Below are 20,498 nucleotides of genomic sequence, written 5' to 3' on the forward strand. Positions count from 1 at the left end.
CTGTTGAATTTAAGGGCATTGTTAGGAACGTGGTGACGAAGATGTGCTTGTTTTCCTTGACAGGCCGCTATGTTTGAATATCTGTTCTTGTTTTATTGTGGATTTTTGTCATACCATATCCTGTTGTATTTGTTGCATTTGAATATGCTGTGATTTTGTGCAGCTGCTACCTTGGCCAGGTCTCTCTTTGTAAAAGAGATTTTCAATCTCAATGGGATATCTGGGTAAATAAAGGTAAAAGTGTAAAAATGTGTTTGAGAATTGATACAGTATCCCAAAACAAAATATCGCGATACAGAAGTGTATTGATATTTTCTTACATACCTACTGTAGGCAATACAATAAGTACCTTATACATCCCCACTTCAAGTAATCTGAACAATCCCTTTAAGTTGATGTCCTTGTCAGAAAAAACACATAAAAAGGGTAAAAATGGCCGTGCAGAGTTGAGGCTTCGCATATCTGATGCTTGACTTTCAAGTATTTGTCCCTTCTCACATCACATCTGGGATAACACAAATATGTTTACATTCCATCAGCAGAGAGCAATCATCCAACAGGAAAAAGGCACCAATTGAATCACCCAGTCTCTTGCCAAGTGGTTGTGGTGCCATACATCTCCTTTCCATTTTCGGGAATATAAGCCTGTCACAAACTGCACCGTCCCTCTAATGTCCCGTCAGTAAAAGCTCAGTCTGCAGCTTCATGTCCTCAGATATCCAGTGGCGTAAAATGCTGAGGCCTCAGAAGATGTGTTTGAGGTGCTTGATGCCGTACGTCTTGAAAAACACCAGGAGGATTAGAGTCCACAGGCCCAGGATGAAGCCATCAGGGGGATGCCAGTCTTTCTGCTTTGGTTTCTGAACAGAGAGGGGGGGTGGGTTGGGGGGCGAGGTAAGGTGATGTGGGGATGGGGGGAGGAAAGCGGGAGGTGGGGGGGTGTTGCAGGTTAGTAATAGTGTGTATATTTCTCCTGTTGACGCTACTGCTGATTGTTCTGTCATTCACACAGGCAGGCGGGCACAGAGACACATATACACTCACTTTATCTCCTCACACACTTTGTGCCGTGTCACACGCACAAACACAAAGGTTCACACAAAAAGCGGGTGGTAAAGCTCATCAGTACACCTCCCCTGTCTTGTGTTTGTCCCATTCACTGCCACATCATCACTTTGTGTATGATTATACTTTTAAATCTCCCCCGTATTAAACATGCATCTCACAAGGAGCACATTTATATGCTAATGCGGCAGCAATATTCTGTGGAGAGATGAGATTTAACCTCTAAAAAATCTTCCTAACTCCTCCGCTGGCGACAAAGCTATAGATAGGCAGTGAGGACGCACTTAAGAGATTTCTGTTATCCCTCGCTACGCAAGCTGCCATTATCCAGTCAAGAAATCACCCGTCAGAGGCATCCCCCAAAGCCAAAACCCCGAGACTTGGCAAAGAGGATGAACACACAGCACGCGCTCCAAGTCTGCCGCCTGAGTCACAAACTGTACACACACACAACAGGACGACATTCAGCACAGTAAAGCTGCTACACAAATACCTACGAGATCCGTGTCTCTATAGCTTCTCGGAGCGCAACTACAGCACCTAGTGTACATTTACTTTATATTGGATTGACACACATGTACATACACACACACACACTCACACACTACATCAGGAGTTGGAGCCGAGCTGACAGGAGACTGACAGGACCTGGAGGATTAGACGCTGGTGTGAAAGCCCGGTCTGAGATCATCATTACTCACAACTTTTGCCATAAGACATGACACAAACTTATCTGTCATGCAGCATGTGGATCAAATGAAACTTGTATTAATCAATATCATCTTATAATAATGTTAATATGACACATAATTCTCACTAAACTATGAAGCTCTACAAGTCTTCGCTCATTGTTTGGATTTTACAGCACATTTACTATATAGCTCTCACTTCTCTCCTGTAGATGGCTGTTTCCATTAAAAGCTTTAATAACGCCACTGTACAACTTGCCTGGTGCCAAACAAACAGAGCTGGTGGACACAGTCGTGCTTCTTACACACTGACCCAGCTACTTTTCCCAGGAGCTGGTTGAAACTAAAACAGGGTCAAAAGGCAGATCAGCATGTGTCATCAGCTTTGAGTATAAAAAACTGTCTAATAAGTAAGCCGACATTTAATGTCTTGTCACATTTGTCTTCCACTTATCCTTTGAGTTTCAGTTCAAATCAAAGTTTTGCCAATCTCAGGCAAATTTAATTTAGAGACAGTTGCTATACTTATTACTGTTCAGAAAGCATTTAAGCCTTTTTGCGTCTTTGGTTCAATGAAAAAAGTTTTGCAGAATAAAATTTCAGTTTTTCCTACTGGTACCAAAACTAGTGATGTGCGATTAGTCTGCTAAACCCTCACTAGTCGGCACCAGAAGTATTATCCAGCATTTTTTTCTGAATAAAAAGCAATTTAACATTTATTTCAAAACCAACCTCAATGAGTGCAATTTTATTTATGGCATTTATGATCTCCATAGGGCAAGTAAAACAGTAAATAACAGAAAAATAAATAAATCACTTCACATAGATCATACAATTGTGCTGCATTTTGACTGTTTTCTTTGTGTTTTCTTACATTTAGACAAGTCAATTAGTCTAAAATTTCCATTTAACTGCCAGGAAAATTAGTCGCTAAGAAAATTCCCTAACTGAAACTCAGATATATCTTAAAAATGTCTCATAATATCCAGCCCCACACCATCACATTCATCAGGTGAGCAGAAATACGATTAAAAACAAATAATACAAAGTAAAAACAAAATGTAGAAGTATAACTGAGTCAAGTGCTGCTGCAGGCAAAGAAAAGAAAAGTAAATAAATACACAGAAGTTCTAAGTTGTGTTTTTTTTTTTATGTGTGGTAAGCTTTTTCTTCATTTGTGAATGATAATGTTGCTCCGTGTCTGGGTCTGAAGCACAGACTGTATGATTAGAAGGCAATTTGCAAACGTTTGCTAACAAGTTTTTCTGCCTCGTGGCCAAAAATTAATTAAAGCAGCTTGTGATACCATATTCAAGTATCCCTCAGTCACTCTTTAGTTTTAGTGCCCCCGAGCATCCTCAAATTCCTTAATTTCCACAAAAATCAATACTTCAAACTTCAGCACAGTTCAGTCGTGTTTCAGAACATCAATAAAAAGATGGAATAAAACTTTTAAATGCACTGTTTTGATACTATAGGCACTATAATATAGCTAATATAACTAACACTATAATCCTGATGACTGCTGGCATTTCAGCACTGAAACTGTCTAACTGCTTTGCAATTTATACGTAAATTGATTCCGACCAACTCAGTCGGACATCTAATATTTTGCTGAATTTCCTTTTTTATGGGAGTTTGAGAACCGCTGAATTGGCATATGTACAGCGGACTCCTTTGCAGTACAAATAAGAGACTGGCACAATGCTATAAAGTGCTTCAAATATGTGCAGTGTTGAAATTACCACCCACTAAGCACGGCCAGTAAAGGCCAGTAAAATGGGTCTTTGGCAGCCAAAATGTCCAGACAACTGGCTAAGATCTGTGACCTTTGAACACTTCAGTTAAAATCCAGTTTTTCCTGTTTCTCAAAGCCTGTCTGCTGCACAGTCTCTGTCCATCAGCCTATCAAATCAAAGAAAAACAATGGCTCTGCCTCAAACAGGTTTCTCAATGGCTCTCTCCTGCTTTACAAAGCAGAATTATCTCAGCTCATGGAGAGGGGGTGATGATGAACTTGACCTGCTGCATAATACAGTGAGTGTTAAAGTAACACGCTGCACCTGATTCTATTCATGCAAAAGCATTTAGAACGGGCATGATTACATGTTTCTTAGGATAATGAATATTAATTGCTTTGGCTGGTGAACATTATTGTAATTTCTTATTAGTTCAATAGTTCTTGGTAAGTGAGGCGAAAAGTTAATTTCAGGAACTGTGTGTGGCTGTGTACTCATGCCTCTGTGTGCAGGGTACTGTCTCCTCAAGGCTGCCTTTTCAATCCGAACTGCAGGTTACGTGACGACGCTTCCAATTTCTAACGTGGAAGGACTGAGGACAGCAGTAAAATTGGATTACGTCTGACTCCAAATTTATTTAACAGCTCAATCAAGTCAAATCAATACAGCTCCACTGCCATACAGAATGCTAAAGCAGAGACAGGGAGACGTTTGCAGCACACATCAGCCCTGAGCTCCTGGCATATTGTTGGACAGAGTCAGGGCTGGAGGTCCAAGGCAAAAATCTTCTGATTTAAAGCTTCACTCCCACTGCAGATATTAGCAAGTATTTTCTGTTTTTATTGGTAGACAATGCCAGGCAATAACCACATGTGAAATGGAAACAGAAGAAACTAGAATTACTGCCTTGCAGTTGTATTCCTCTGCTTTCCAGTCGAGTTACATATTACATCTATATCTGCACAGACTCATAATATACGATGTGAAGAAGGAATTTAATAAAAGGTATTAATTGTATTATTTGGAAAAAAATTATCACTATACTGACATGAATGATTCCACTGAATAAGTGAGAAATGCAGTCTTCATTTAGAGACTACCATTTAGAGATTGAGAGCTGAACATTGTGATGTCACAGTGAAGTCAGCCTTTGACCTTTCACATATTAAATGTCATCACATTATCATGTTATCGTATTAGACATTGGTGTGAAATTTTGTCATAATTAGTGTAGGACTGTGTGATGGAATCAGTTACAGCCAAAAACAAGTTTTGTGACGCCACAGTGACCTTTGATCTTGAAATTATACTTAGTTCATCCTTGAGTCCAAGTGAACATTTGAGCCAAGATTAAAGAAATTTTGTCCAGATGATCTTGATTTTCCATTCACAAGAATGGGATGAACAATCCTTGGACATAACGGCTCTGGCCACATCTGTTCTAGGTGCAGAGGCATAACAAGAAGACTGGAGTTAAATTCAGACTTAGAGAAAAGTTGTACACATCGGTCACGTTGTAAAATGGGTCGAACGTCCAGTCGGCTACAGGCACTTTTCCTACAGACGTCTGCAGTAGAGAGAGTCTACAGGCACAAAGCTGCAAGTTAGGTGCTGGAAAGAGGTTCAACAATCAGTGAGCAGCAGAAGACAATAGAGCTCAAACTATAAAGGAAAGTTTTCAGCGTCTGAGTCAATGGTGCTTTTGTGAGCGAATGAGAGAAACTACGGGAAACATCTCCGATGAGAGAGTCTGGTCTCCTTTGTCTGCCACACTAGCAGATGTCAAAGTGGGTGTTTAGTTCAAAAATAGCCCTGAGTTAAAGCCCCCCCAAAAACCCATTTTCACAATCAACTTCTTATCATGAACATTTTCTGTTATTTTACAGGAGAGATTTCTGGATTTGTTCCTTCTCCGTGCTCATCTCAGTGGGCAAAAATGGAAAAGTGCAATGTCATGTGCTTAATTGCACCAATCAGGATTAAGATTGTCAGCTGTGACTCTCTTTGTTCATGTTGCCAGACCACTGTCAGTCAAATCTGAATAAACAACACCTACACAGTGCTTTATATATCAATATTTTTCTTTAGAAAATACTCTAAATTATGTTTTTTTTCCTTCAGCACACCATACCTACAATTATGAGAAATATATTATTCATGGCTTCTGCAAAGTTACAGTACACCTGCAGAGCAGCCACTCAACACTACGCTGAAACAGCCTACATTCGTTTCATGTTTCACCTACAGGAACTCACTCATCATCTGTTATGTGGAAACATCAGATTCTCACATGGTCATAGAAAAAAGTGTACATCATGCTCATACTTCATTTATTAAATCCTTGTGCACAGAATGGATAGATATGGTACATGATATTGATGTTGTTAAAGAATTGCTTTTTCTCTGGGTCTGAAGAAAAATGTGTTCATTAAATTCTTGACCAAGTGGGTATGTAAAGCCCTTACGGACAGATTTTCTGGAAGCTTTGAATGAATGACTCAGTAATATTCTGTTACTCTAGCAAACCTCGTTTTATATTTCATTCCCTTTTAATTTTGTTAATTGCTCTTGTGTGCACACTTTCCCAGTCCCAAAATGTACAGGTTTTATATTTTGTAAGAAAAATTTGTGGACGGCAGAGGAAATGAAACTGCCCCTGATATATCCCTTGCAATATAACACCACCAATATAGTAATACCATGGAGCGTCTCTCCTGCTTCTGACAGCCCTGTGTGCCAAAGAGTAAATTTGCACAGGACAGCAGTAGAGGTGGTTCAAAAGTACTTTTGTCGACTTTACTGGCATTCAGAATCAGAGCCGCAAACACAAACAAGCCACACTGCTCTACGTCACTTCTCTGTTTCCATCACTTCTCTTTGTTTCCTGACAGTTATTTCTGGAGTTAGGTCACTTTGAGGCAACACTCGGTTTGTTAAGTTTACAGCCTGCCATGCTGTTATCCTGCGTTGCCCTCAGCTGAAGAAGTGCTATGATTTGACTGACAAACTGCGAGTTGACTGTGTTGCGGATTTAATCATGGATATGAGAGAAAGACAGTTAGCGACTAGCTGGTGAACAAATAGGAGCATTTAGCAGCTAAAGAGCCAGATTTTTCCTTCAGGAGCTGGTGGAGACCAAAAACAGAACTGATGCAATTCTACTGTTGGTCTGAACAAAGCCTGCTTTCACTGGTTGCACAAGACTGTCTAATTCTTGACTAAAATCTGTTTCATTTCTGTATTACTATATTAACATTTAAAATGAAATCATGTGACTGCAGACGCTTTGCTTCTGAAATGCTGATGTTAGGCACAGCCTTGACATCATATCTCACTGATAACATTTGTAAATTCAAATAAAATACACTTGCATGCAAATATGGCTTCTGTTGTCAGCAGGTAACATTGACTGTTACCATGGAAACATGACTGAGATTGGCCTGGTTTTAGAGTGGCTAACAGTTTTTGCCTTAAATCAGGGTTTATATTTGTGCAACACTAGCTTCCATTAGACGGTTAAAACTAGACTGCATTAACTGACGGTAATTGTGTAAAAATCCCTGACATTTGTTTGAACAGCCCTCCATTCTGAGATGACTGGCAATTTTTTTAATTTCCCAAATCATGGTTACCCTCACTGTTAAAAGCCCATTTTGCAGCCATGGTTGCAGATTGGCTCTGAGGCTGTTAATGTTTCGCTGACATTGCATGCTGAATCCTCTCACTGGTCGATTTTGACCCGTCTGTTCTAGTTTAGCTGAAGCAGAAGCAACTCCCCAAATCCCAATTAAATTTGCCGGCATGCTTGAGTTGTCGTCCTCCATGTTTTCCGGTCAAGCGGACACAGAGCCATGACAACAGTGATCCGTCTCGTCGAGACACTGACATAATCAGATGAATACTGAGCTGACAGTTCAGACCGTCATCACATGGCCACTGATTTCAGACAGCACAAATGTGATCCAAATCATATATTCAGTGTGTTTTTTCTGCTCTCATTACTCTACACACATCAGATCTGTGTTACATAATAAATTCTGAGTTGGGACATTCTTAGTTACAGCCAAAGTGACAAAGCGGCCGTCAGGAAGACAAGTAGAGGAGATGAGGGTTAAACACCTGGAGGTCGAGTTGAGCCCGGCCGGGGATGTTCATGAGAGACGACTTGGAGCGTGTGGCCAGTGGGGGCAGTTGACCTCCGTGACAATGCTGGGCAGAGGTGTGCGTGACTGCGACTCTGTGTGTGTGTGTGTGTGCGTGTATAGATATGTGTGTGAAAGAGCAAGCCCCTTGGGTGAAGAAGAGCAAAGGGAGATGGATCGACTGTGACAGGAAGCCACGTCAGCACAGCCAGCAGATCGAGGAGCATATGTCAAGAGGGGAGAGAGAAACGAGAGACAATGGAAGAGAAGTGGGCAACATTAAGTCAGAAAAGACAGCGATAACTAAGGAAGACAAGAACGGCCGTGTTTGCAATTATTTTTTAACGCGGCTATCTTCACATCACAAGTTAATTATTTGTCTCGATAACAAAGCTTGTTTTCTTGTGATAACAGGTCAATTCATCTTGTTATTTCAAAGAAACGAAGGGCAAATTTTTGAGATAGCGAGATAATTTATCACAACAAAATGAAAGTTGTTTTCTCAAGATCACAGGATAATTATGAAGAATTCGAAAATGAGCGTCTGGTTCATTTGATCACACCTGATTTTAGCCTGCGAGATCACTGCCATGACTGTCAGGGAGGATTAATGTTTACATGTCATCTCTAACAGACAGACTCAATGTAATTTCTGCCTGCATTAGACCTTGATCGAAGTACAGTGATCAATAATGGGTATTCCTTGGTCTGACATTTTCAGCTTAAATTAGTTGCCACCGTTGTCAAGACACATCGGGCAATCCTGTTCTCTGATAATGTATAAATAATATGTTTTCTCGTGATGCTGCCTTGTGAAGTTTTGCTCATTTTGATCGATTTCAATTAATACTGAAATTGTGGGACTCCTGTCATCATTGATAAAATCTCTGTTTACCCTATTATTTCATCTCTTCTGCTACGAAAACATCTGTTGTGACCAGTATACTGCACAGTCCCTGGTTCCAGTTAGTGGTGGAGTTCTACTGGAGTGCATTTTATTCAAACGTGTTTCTAATATTTGCCTCCCCAACATGTTTTTAAATGTGGTGGTGCGCAAAGTATAACAGCTCTCAGTATAATGAAGTACAGTTGAGAGTGTAGTACTGAACAGGCCAAATCCTGTTTTAGACTTTTTTATTCTTGCCATTAAAAATGTGTTCAGCATTTCTGTCCAAATATTTCTTGTAAATTATCAACTTATACATTGATACCCATATATTTGTAATAGGTTGATGTCAGCTGATATATTATTCTGGCTTATTTATAGCTCCAACTAGTGTAAAATGTGATTTACAAAATTGTAACAAATATTCCCCTGGTAAGTTTACATAGTCCAAGGATCTCCAGATTGTTTCTTTTGTCAGATTAGCACAAAATTTAAATTTATAGAGAATAAAGAAAAAGCAGCAAGCAGCAAATCCTCACACTTGTGAACCAGCAAGTGTTTGGAATTTCTGCTTGATAAATGGCTTCAATGAATAATCTGTTATTCAAATTATTAATGTTCTGTCTACCAACTAATTGCTTAAATGACTAATTGATACAGCCCTCAATTCATTAACTAAATATCTAAATTTGAGCCTTTTTGAGTTCCTGAAAAAAAACTCAATGAGAGGAATGCAGCTTCTTTAGATAAACAGAAACAGACAAGGGAGAAGGAAAAATATTATGCACAGAAACCAGCGACAGGAGAGAAACAGCTGAAAAGAGGCGAGTGTTCGCTGACCTTCACTGACAGAAACATTCACATCCTACTGCCAAGGACAGGGACTTAGACTGAAGCAGCCTGCCTCCATTACACACGCTTTGTGTTGCGTATTCAATTCACAAGTAAAATCAATTAACAGCTACCCACCTGATTGATTGGAGCTAATTAATATGGCCATGCAGGATGCTAATGGTCGTTGAGGGAGGTCTGAAACACCCTGCCAAACACTGGCGCTCCAAGGTCAAAAGAAAATTTATGTTGTGCGGAGCCGGATGAGAGGACATGCAGCCGTTGTGCTCTGCCAGGAGACTCCACTGTATTGCCTGGACATTTAAGCCCCCGGCAAGTACTGGTACAGTCAAAGGTGCAGGTGTATTATTCTCTCATAAAGCATGTTTTGCTTTTCCAGACCAGTGGTTCTCAAATATTTTTCAGTATTGTACTTTTTTAAAAAAATATGGTTTTAGCCACAGACCCTCTGACCAGCTCAAAACATTTTATGACAGAAAAAAATGCAGATAATAAGATGTACAATAAAGCGCTGGGTATTGTTCAAGGTAAAGTTAACTTGTCTCACGACTGTCCACATCAAGAACTATAGCTATAAAACAAATCGTTAAATCCTTAGTTAGAATGATTTTAGAACTATATTTTTTATAGTTATAGTTCTTGCTGTGGACGGCCCTTCAGCCCAGCTCATGTGAACTATTAATGGGTGAATAATCCAATCCAATCCAATCCTTCACAATGATAGGAAGAGATGCCATCAGTATCAGCTTTTTGAGGTAAATCCCACCAGAATATATTCTTCCTGATACTGACGGTATTTTGTTGGCTCTGTTTTAGCTTTCTTTTTCACTTCTTTCTCCGTGTTTTTAGCTGTATTACTGCTGCATTTCAACAATGAATTCATTTTCCTCAAGTTATTCAATAGAGAAACTAGATTCCTGGTCACATTCCTTCCCGCATTGAAAATAGTAATATTTAATGTAAAATGTGGCTTAATCAAACTTAAATTTACATTTTTTGAACTTATTATAATCTAGTTATTTTAGGAATTATGCATGACTCAGCATGAAATATATACTTAATAGAAGCAGGCACCACTTTTAAAATATTTCACACATAAACACAAAACTTTTTGAAGGTTTTGTTTATGTCCCTTATCTATCCTGCTAAGTGCTATGAACAAGCGCTGTAGTGTTGGGCCAGTCAACACGTGTAGTGTACGTCTGTGGCAAATACTTCATTACAACTGGTTAGTTAAAGCTGTTACTGAGTAAATCAGCGTGCTGATTGTGCCTGTAGATTGAACTGAATCAGAAAACAGTCTTAGTGATGATGTAACAAAAGTTTTACTGTGAACGAATCTGGCACCACTGTACCATAAAGGACCTACTTTTAGAATAGTTTGGTTTAACAGCCTGTCCACCTGGAAAGACCACTGGGAGCAGAGGGTACTTTAAAGTGAATAATTCACATAAATTCAACTGACCTATGTTCTAATAATGGACTTTGTAATAACTAGGGCTGGGTAATATATCGATTATATTATATTCTAGTATGAATTAATGTGCAATACAGCAGATGACCATATCGTTATATTCGAGTTTTCAGTGCTTCCACTGTGGCTGCAGAGGGGCAGTTACTTAACTTCAGTCAGACATTAAGTCTATAGATCAGCTCAGATCACAGTATAATCATTACTGAAAGGTTGTGTCTTGGGTTTGCTGCCATAGAAAAGAAGTAAAAGTCCCAGTTTATGTAACATAATTACATCGTCCTGAAATCTTCAAAGCAGAGCTGGTCCGTGAAAACTTAACTTAGCTAGTTAGCAGTTATGAGGAACTGTGCTTTTTTTTTTTGCTATGATTGATGATCTGATGGCATTTGCTGCTCTGCTCACGACTTTCAGCGAGTGTCTGGAAGACCTCCGCTTTTAGACTGTTTTAAATTGTATTTAGCCTGACTCATACCAGCTCATTAGCCAGCTCACTTTCACAACAAAGCCCTCCTACCTCTGTCACACAGGTTACACACAAGCCCACCTTTCTTTAAGGAGAAGGTTTGGCTGGTAACACAGGTGCAGTGGATGTTTCATTCAAATCTATTCCTTCAGTAAGAGCACTAATACACCACGTTGGAAATACTACATTGCAAGTAAAAGTTCTGGATTCTAAACTTGACTAAGATACAAAAAAAAATATGTCAGCATTACAGAAAAATTCACTGAACGTGTCAAAGTAAATGTAGCATTACTCATTGTTCAGTATAATGGTACCTGTCTGTGTTTTAGTATTTTATCTGATGTTTTTTGATTAATATTACTGCTGCATGACTTGGTATGTTGCATTTTACTGCTGTAGATTGTAAAGGTTGTACTCATTTTAACTACTTTATATACGGTTGGCTAATTTAATGTATAGCAATGCATCATATTCTATAACATAAGTTATAATTAGATCTGCGCCTTTGAGTACTACAAAGCACTCATGGAGGTATTAGTATCCCCGCTGAAGAAACATTGTTCTAGACGATGTCATGTGTAATTACTGAGCAAAAGAAACACAGAAAAGCAAATTCTAATTGATATTTGATGAAAGAAGGAGCTTGTCTGAGAGGCCTTGGCCTGTGATCCACACAATCCCAGCATCCACTTTTGAGAAGTGTCAGTGTTGCAGGCTGAGTGAAGGAAGGGGGATTTGGCGAGGGAACGGAGGGAGGCAAAGCATTATTTTTCAGTGTTTCCATTTTCAATTCTCTGGAGCCATATGGTGTGGCGTCAAGCTGGCAAAAGAACAAATAACAATTTGACGCCAGAGACCAGGACTCACAGCAGCGAGGTAGGAAAAAAAAGCAGAATACACAAGAGAGTGTGGGGGGGAAAAAGCTCTTTCTTGTTATTTCCAGAACTGAACATATTGTGATTAGGCGTTGGCAATGTGATGAGATGTGTGAGGTTGGGAAGAAAAGGTGGCAGGAAGAGGGGACTCACCCCGTCACCACCAGCGATACAACTGCCAACAGTGACAGGGCATTAATCAACTCATCCACGTACACAATGAGGGGGAAGTTTGTATACAGACGCCATACAGCACAGCCTTATATATCCACTGTCAATCACTCTGATGACTTTTCTATTTACAAGCCGTCGCCTGGTCTACTGGCAAATGGAAAAATGTTTTTCTTAGAAGATAAACGCAGCAAGAAGATTTGTTTCTGCTGGTGGCAAGTGAAATCAGACCACTTGGGAATATTTTAGACATCAGATTTTATGAGATTCAATCAAATCTAGTTCTTCAGACGAGTGCATCTGATCAGTGAACAACAAAGGGCGCTGCCACAGAGGCATGAAGATATCTCAGAGAGTTAAGCGCTCAATATGACAGCTAATCAAAAAGAGAAGAGCTGTCAATAGGCTTTATGGACATTGGTCATTCTGCTGCAGTGCAGATGGATTATGGTGAAGGGGAGAGAGATGACTCAGTCTGTCAGGACTCCCATCTTCAACCCAGCAGGAGAGCTAGCCGATAATCGAAATCTCTGGCAGGGGTCATCGGGTTGACGAGTGTGTTTGTGTGTTGTACGTGTGGGTGCATTTAAAAAGAGAAGGGGGTAGACAGAAAAACTGAAAAAGATGCGTACAGATGAATAGATACGGGGGAGAAAGAGACAAAAGACAGAGAAAGCTGAGATATGAAGCCAAGTAGCAGACGGCAGAGGCTTAATGGGGTGTGTTTGTGTAAGTGAGCTTTCAATAGCGCAATTGCTTCTGTGTGTTGAAAATTATGGACACACTTTATGGCGCGCTCTTATGTGAGCAGCAGGCTACAGATCTAAAACTGGCCCCTGTTTGCCAGGCTTTTGAGGCGGTCCTCAGCGATCAATTTCCCAGAGTGTTGCTGGGTGTGGAGACCCCTCCTATTTCCCATCACGATACTCAATAAGCGCCTGACAGAGCTCAGGCCTGCAGTCAGCTTCATTTCTCCAGGCCAACTGACTGTGACTCCTTTGTTCACAACAGAGTCAATGTCAGACACTGATGTTTCCTGCAGCGGGACCAGAAGCTTTTCAAAAAATTTTTTTTTTTTTCACTACTCAGTTGTCTGTCTGGATTTGACTTTTGTTATCAATACCAATAGTTTAGTAACCGTCTACATAGTGGAAACAAACATCATTGTCAAATGATCACACGTCAGAATCTCCAAGACATCCATGAGTTTTGATACTTTCATCAGGATGCTGACTCAGTCTGGGGGTGTGGATCTTTTGGCAAGTCTCTAGATTCAATTCTGATTCAGAGGGCAACAATGTAACTATAAAATGATTATCAATGAATCTTGATGAATATATTTTTATTTTAATATGTGAAATAGGGCTGCAACTGACAATTATTTTCATAGTCTATTAACTGACTGATTATTTTCTTGATTAGTCGTTTGCCTATAAAATGTCAGACAATGGTGGAAAGTCCTCAAATGTTTGGGTTTTTTTGCCCACAACCTTAAGATATTCGGTTTACTGCCATAAAAGAGTAAAGAAACCAGGAAATATTCACATTTAAGAAGCTGGAAAAAGAGAATTTTGAGTTTTTTGTTTAAAAATTCACTCAAACCGATTAGCTGATTATCAAAATAGTTGGCCATTAATAACTGATTAATCATTGCAGCTCTAATGGTATATATTGTTTCTCACTGTGTGACTTCATGCTACTTTTAAAAGATGGAGTATTTGTCATGATCCATAATTAATTTAGTTTGACACAACTTGTTTATGTCAGTTTAAGGTCAGGGCCCCCCTTTTGCAAGATACCTTTAAAAACCAAAGTCGACCATTTTTTGGCCTCTGCAGATTGAGTTTATTTCAAGTGACAATGAAGTTTCAGTTGAGAGGGTTTTGAGGCAGAGATATTTGGAGTACATGCCCATTCTTTTGTGCTGCAGTAAATCCATACTTCATGTATGCTGCATCATATTTGTGAGTTTTGCTTGGCCAAGAGCTGTTCAGCTTTTTGCAGCCGAGCTTTTGTCAGCGGGCCAATCGGTCTGCTCATCAGCACTAAATTTCAGAGTAGAGCAGCTTCATGGCAGGTGGCAGGCGGCCATCCAGGTCATCACTGACAGCTTATGACATGATGATATTTTGAATGGCAGGCAATTAAAACAGTGGGCACGACAAATAAGATTTTGATACAATAATTCACACGATGATAATTCAGTTTTATTTATCTACGTATTGATTTATTGTTAATTATTTTAAGCATTTGATTGAGGCCCCCTGATACACCCTGGAGGCCCCCACTTTGAAAGTCACTGATGTAAGAAAATCACAAGAGGTACCGTATATTAAGGAGAAATGAGACAGGGAAAGTAATAGGGTACTCTACGGGGAGGAGTGAAATATGGTCTGCCAAATACAGTGGAAAATTACACGTTCTCTTATTTAGAGGGAATTTTGTTGGAAGAGTTCAGTACGATTCTTCATTACTCCTCTGCGGCACAAAACCAGTAACTTATATTGTTGGAGCCAATGCCAGGTCAACAATGAGGATTATCATCATATATTTTGGTCCTATCCTGTTCTCACTGCCTACCGGAAAAATATCCAGAGGAGGTATTTAGAAGTACTATCCCTTTTAGATTTGATGACCTATACCTTTGCAATATCCCAGAAAATTTATGCTCCAAAGATAGAGCCCTTATGAAAACCCTGCTGGCTGTATATATAAAAGCTATGACTCATAAGGGGCTGAAGCCCCAAGCTCCCCTGATTGAGGAATGGATAGACATAGTTCATCAGATATATACAATGGAGAAATTGACATATTCCCTCAGAATACGCCAAGATAAATTTACAAGTATATGGTCAAGGTGGATTGACTTTATCCAGCCTCAAAGACAAGATTTTACTTGAGTTATATGTGTTTAACAAACATCCCTCCCAGTTGTTTTGTTTGTTTTATACATAGTTAAGGTCGGTACCAGAAGTTTGACATCTACGATAATGGACTAATAGGAAAGGATATGGACAATCTGGAAATTTCATTTTCTTCTGTTTAGTTTGTCCCTGTCTATCTCTCAACACAACACATGGAAAAGGAGAAAACTGTTGTACATCGATTGTTTTTGTTTCTTTTATTTATTCATTTATTCTTCCTTTTTATTTGCAATTCAAGTGAATTGAAGAGAAAACTGTAAAGGACAGGTAAAGTAAAAGATACTTCTTGATATGGTCTGGTTGATGTTGAATTGATGGAAATCGATATAAACATGGGTGCTATCTATTTGTTGTTTATGCTTTTCTTTTTGTTTTTCTTGTCTCTTTGTGTGTTACCTTCCCTAAGGCACCTGTTTCTTGTGATTTATAATTGTAAAAACAGGCATGAAGTAAAACATTTGTAACTGTCTTTTAGAAAAACTTTGGCTGCAATTAAAAAGAAAATTTAAAAACAACAACACTGATGTAGATAACTGGGTTTTAAATTTCCAATTATTGGCTTTTCAGCATCAATTCATAATATTTCAAGAGAAAACGATGCATCTAAGAATCAACTTTTCCCCCGACCCCTAACTCAATCACGTCTCAGTCATCTAAGAAACTTAGGTCCATTATGTCAAAACATTAAATGGAAATTCTAATACATGCATTTAAATCATCACGTTTAAGATTACTGTGGTTCTCTTTTCACCGGTCTTAATAAATCCTCATCTCAGCCAACCAAAATGCTGCTGCTGTTCTGAGCAAAATCCAACAGATGGACACATATCACACCTATTTTAACCTCTTTGCACTTGCTTCCTGTTACTTTTCGAATTCATTTTAAAATCTTGGTGCTCACTTATAAAGCCCTACACGGCCAGGCTCCTCGGTATATTATAGACCTTCCACACCCCCAACAATGAGCCAAGCTCTCAGCTGAGCACGTTTTAAGACTCTGGGAGATTGTTCTTTCCAATTGGCAGAATAGTCTCTCAAAAGCTTCAGAACCTTGGACTGCTGTTCAGACAGGTATTTGGGTAGCATGTGGTATTTTATGTTTTAATCTTGTGCCTTATGTCTGTTCCCTCTGTATATTTTATCTGGTGTTTTATCTCTGTTTTCTTTATTTGATTTAAATTCTTTGACTGTGAAGCACTTTGTGACTGGTGTCTGTGAAAGGTGCTGTATAAATAAATGTTGTTTGCTTTGCTACTTTGCTACTGTCACTGAATCCTGATCCACGATCCTTTCAAAAAGATTTATCCTCAACAAATGAAAGGCTCTTTTTTTCAGTGTCACAATTTGCTGCCTTTTCAAATTAATAAAAAAACAGACAAGGTATTATTTTATCCATTGCTCTGGAAACCCCAAAAAGCAGCAGCTTTGATCCAAGCCTTGCTTCAAAATCACTAGACCAGGTCTGACACGAGCATTTAAGCATGTAAAGTGAGACAACAAGCTAAACTGACAATTGTCCATTTTTTCTCAGCAAAAAAATCATATTGAATAGTCTGCCTTTGTCTTCATCAAAATATTCCCTAAGGCATTGCAAGATGCCGTCCCATTAAGTTCAGACTGGGCTTGCCATGGTAGTAGGTGTTATCAGTGTTAAGTCGGATAATGTATGTTATGATTATTAACTGAAAGAGTCCCGGCAAAGGGCAGCAGGAGTTTGAGGACTTCAAAATAATGTTGTAGACTTGGCCAACTTGGCTAAACCAAGCGAGCCTTGACAAGGAGCTAACAATAAAACCGGTGTGTACTTAAAGGCTTAGCTTTACATAACATGATAACAGGCTTAGCTTTACAGCGACAGGTAACTGGCAGTTATAAACAGCTGATCAACTCACTGTCACTGTTAATATTGACAATTTATGATGTTACACATGTGTCTTGCGTTCCTGCAGTATTCCTGCAGCCTGAGCTTCCTCAAGTCTGAGGAGGAGGGGGCGAGGGGAAACAATTAACTTCAACCATAGATTGTACATGGGATTCAACCCATTTAACATACAGTCCATGCTTCCAACTTGATTTTTGGACTGCTGTACTCACTTTTGTATGCAGAATTGCTACATACCACTCCTTTAACTTTAGAATTACTTAACAAGCCGTCTGTGAATGTACAGTTGTTGGGATCCGTGTGGGGAATGTTTGACAGACCTGCAACTTGAAACTTAATGATGAATCAATCTTCTAAGCATTCATTTTGTTCAAAGTAAAGGGACAAAAAAAGATCTAATGTTAAAGATCAAAGTAAGCGCTCTAACGAGCGTCATCACTCTTATCCTTTCTTGTTCAGTGTTATTATTAACACCAGTGTTGTCACACGTTTATTAAGCAGTGAGTCCTCAATGTGGCTTCTGTCTTTTAGACAGCATGCTTATGGCTAAGACCAAAGGCTGTTTGCCCATTATAGAGGCATCACATTACTCAGCCTCTCTAGGAAAGTTTACTCTAAGGTGCTGGAAAGGAGTGTCAGGCCGATAGTCGAACCTCGGATTGAAGAGGAACAACGGTCATGGCTAAATGCTGCAATAAGGTCAGCCGCTAACTTTGTCTGTCTGCCGTTTAGTACTGGACAGGTAGCATACAGTGGGATTATCAGACCTTTTTTGCCAATAACAGCTGCCTGCTGCTGCTGTAAACAATGCTGAATTTAAAGATAAAAGCTGTTGAAAACCAAAGCCAAAGCAATAAGCTGAAAGATGCTACAACATAACCTGACTTACAGGAGCTGCAAAAGTGGGAGATAATTTAAGTGAATACTTTTTCCTTGGGCTGCCCACTGAAAGTTGAAGATTCAAATCATCATCATTGATTTCATTGATTCGTTTCATTTATGATATGCTTATTACTTTGCTTGTATTTTGGCTGGGTATGCTACGGATGGATGGATGAATATTTATTGGCATCATTAAGCAGCGCCATGGTGTATCTTTCTAATCTTTCTAATGTATTGATCAATACTTCCCATATACCTAATGAAGGTCAAACAGACTGAAATGTTGAAGTAAAATTAAATACTTCAGCAGTAAGCGAGACAGTGTGTCGAGTTCTCATTGTTTTCGATTTGGCAAATGCAAAATTCATAATGAGCACTCTGCATACATAAGCGGGGGCTGCATACAATAAAAGAAAAGCCTGCACAATAACACGTTATCCATTACAAAAGCCCTGCAATAAATACTACCTGTACATGGTTTTCAGTGTGAGTGTTTGTTGAAGTTTTAGCTACAGGGTTGAAATAACACTTCTCTCACACAAGTTCAACAAAACGGATTACCATAAACTTCACAAACTCAGAACTTATTGAAGGGATATTGCCTTGGAGAATACTGTATAGATGGTGACGTTAATGTGTCCACTCTCAGAATATTTAAGTATGTGTTTCTTGGAGGCATCTGAACCCCAAATGTAAGAAACACTAATGTCTGCTCTTGCCTGTGGCAAAGATTAATGTGACTTCTTTACTTTTCTGAGGCACAAGTCGAAGGGGAAGTATAGATATAGTATTTTTAATAGGCTCATAATGGAAAATCTTACAAGAGCAAAACAGTACCTCAGACCGCCTGTTTTGAATGCAGAGCACATGTTCTAAAGGGGCAATGAAGAGGAATAGGTGTTCATTTGTGAAGGTCGGCCCGACTGAAAGCCACAATCCATTTGGGAATGAGGTGAATGCACAATTCCTCGCCACAATCCTGCCTATCCATTCTGCTGGATTTCATGGTGGCCCCTCCACACTGAGACCAGGAGGCACTTACATTTCACACTTAGAGCTGTCACCATGGAAACAACACAAAGAATCAGTTGGTGGATGTTGCACATAACTTTCTGTTCCGTGTCCAAATTAAGGACAAGCGTGGACACACGTCGAATATGAAAAACACAGCTGAAAACACAAAACAGCTGCCTACACAAACGCCACAAAGGACGGCAAATGTGAAACCTCAACGTTCCATAGCTAATAAAACGGATGTTAAAAATGTCTGTATTTTATCAATGGTGTCCTTGGTGTCCCCATCTGACTCTGGAGTTTGTGTGGCTCTCTTACCTGATGGATGATCTCAGACACTGGCAGCTGGTCCACATACGAGTACTTCTCTTTCTGCAGCTCTCCATTCAAAGGACTGAAAGACAAAACACACACACAACATCACTCTTTGGCATTTACCTGAACTAAGTAAATTGCACTTTGGAAACATTGAGCTTTTGTTATGTGGGACACCATTATTCAGTGGTGAAGAAAAGCTGTCAGGAAGAGGAACAGACTCCAGTGTTTCTGTTGGCAGTGAGTGTGTAGCCAAGGTGCGCGTGATTGACAGAACATTTCAGAGCCGAGTCAATGATATGCGGTGCAAATTGATGCAAATGAACCCATTTTTTCCTCTTCGTAAATGAAAAACTTGAATTACCGCCTTGTGGTTGTATGCATCTGCCAACCAGTCAGGTTGCATTTTATATCTGTGCCTGTCCAGATTCATATAGGTGGTGCCGACTTTGTTTTTCCTTTTTCTTTAAATTTAGTTTACTGCCATAGAGGAATAAAGAAACCAGAAAATTATCTTCACATTTAAGACGCAAAAATCAGAGAATTTTGACTGATTTTTTCTTAAAAATTACTTAATTATAATAATCAATTAATCGTTGTAGCTCCACACCTTTTCTTTCTTTTTCATTCTTTCTTAAATAGTATAGTAAATCAGTTGGGTGACAGGTGGTAAACTGGATATTTGTGACAGAAAAAAAAATCTTCAAGAAGAAAACAAAAGTATCTGTGTATTTTTTTCTGTGTATCTGTGCAATTAACGCACGTTCTGTTATATCGGCCTGAGCAACAGTTTGAATCAGAAGCGAGCTTCTGTCACCCGACAATGTAAACAGACTTGTCTTTTTAGGCAACTGGCTCAACACAAACAAATAGAAGCAAACGAGGAGGGAGAGGAGGAGTCGAGCTGCAGCTCCACCTGAAACCAGGTAAAAGTAAAAATAAGGCTGACTCACAGCAGAGAGAGAGAGACAAAGTGTGTGAATGTGGACAGATGTGTTGACTTCATATAAAACGTTTTATGATCATGAATCACGTTACTGTAAACTTCTGTGGTGCATGATTTTCACTCCAAGTCTGATTTGTGTACTTTTAAATAATTAATTACTTCATGCTGATTGATAATAA

General features: G+C 39.3%; 1 protein-coding gene across 1 annotated transcript in view; it reads right to left on the reverse strand.

The window, feature by feature from the left end:
• Positions 1-346: 346 nt before the first annotated feature.
• The window catches only part of pigk (phosphatidylinositol glycan anchor biosynthesis, class K), a 41,797-nt gene continuing 21,645 nt past the window's right edge, over positions 347-20,498 (reverse strand). The window contains exons 10-11 of the mRNA XM_084732149.1: positions 19,377-19,452; positions 347-860 (exon numbers count right to left, since the gene is read on the reverse strand). Coding sequence (XP_084588275.1) covers positions 744-860; positions 19,377-19,452 — 193 coding nt within the window. The 3' untranslated portion in view covers positions 347-743. The remainder of the gene's footprint in view (positions 861-19,376; positions 19,453-20,498) is intronic.

The sequence above is a fragment of the Lutjanus erythropterus genome, chromosome 12 (assembly GCF_056507025.1).
Source record: "Lutjanus erythropterus isolate fLutEry1 chromosome 12, fLutEry1.hap2, whole genome shotgun sequence".
Lineage (NCBI taxonomy): Eukaryota > Metazoa > Chordata > Actinopteri > Lutjaniformes > Lutjanidae > Lutjanus > Lutjanus erythropterus.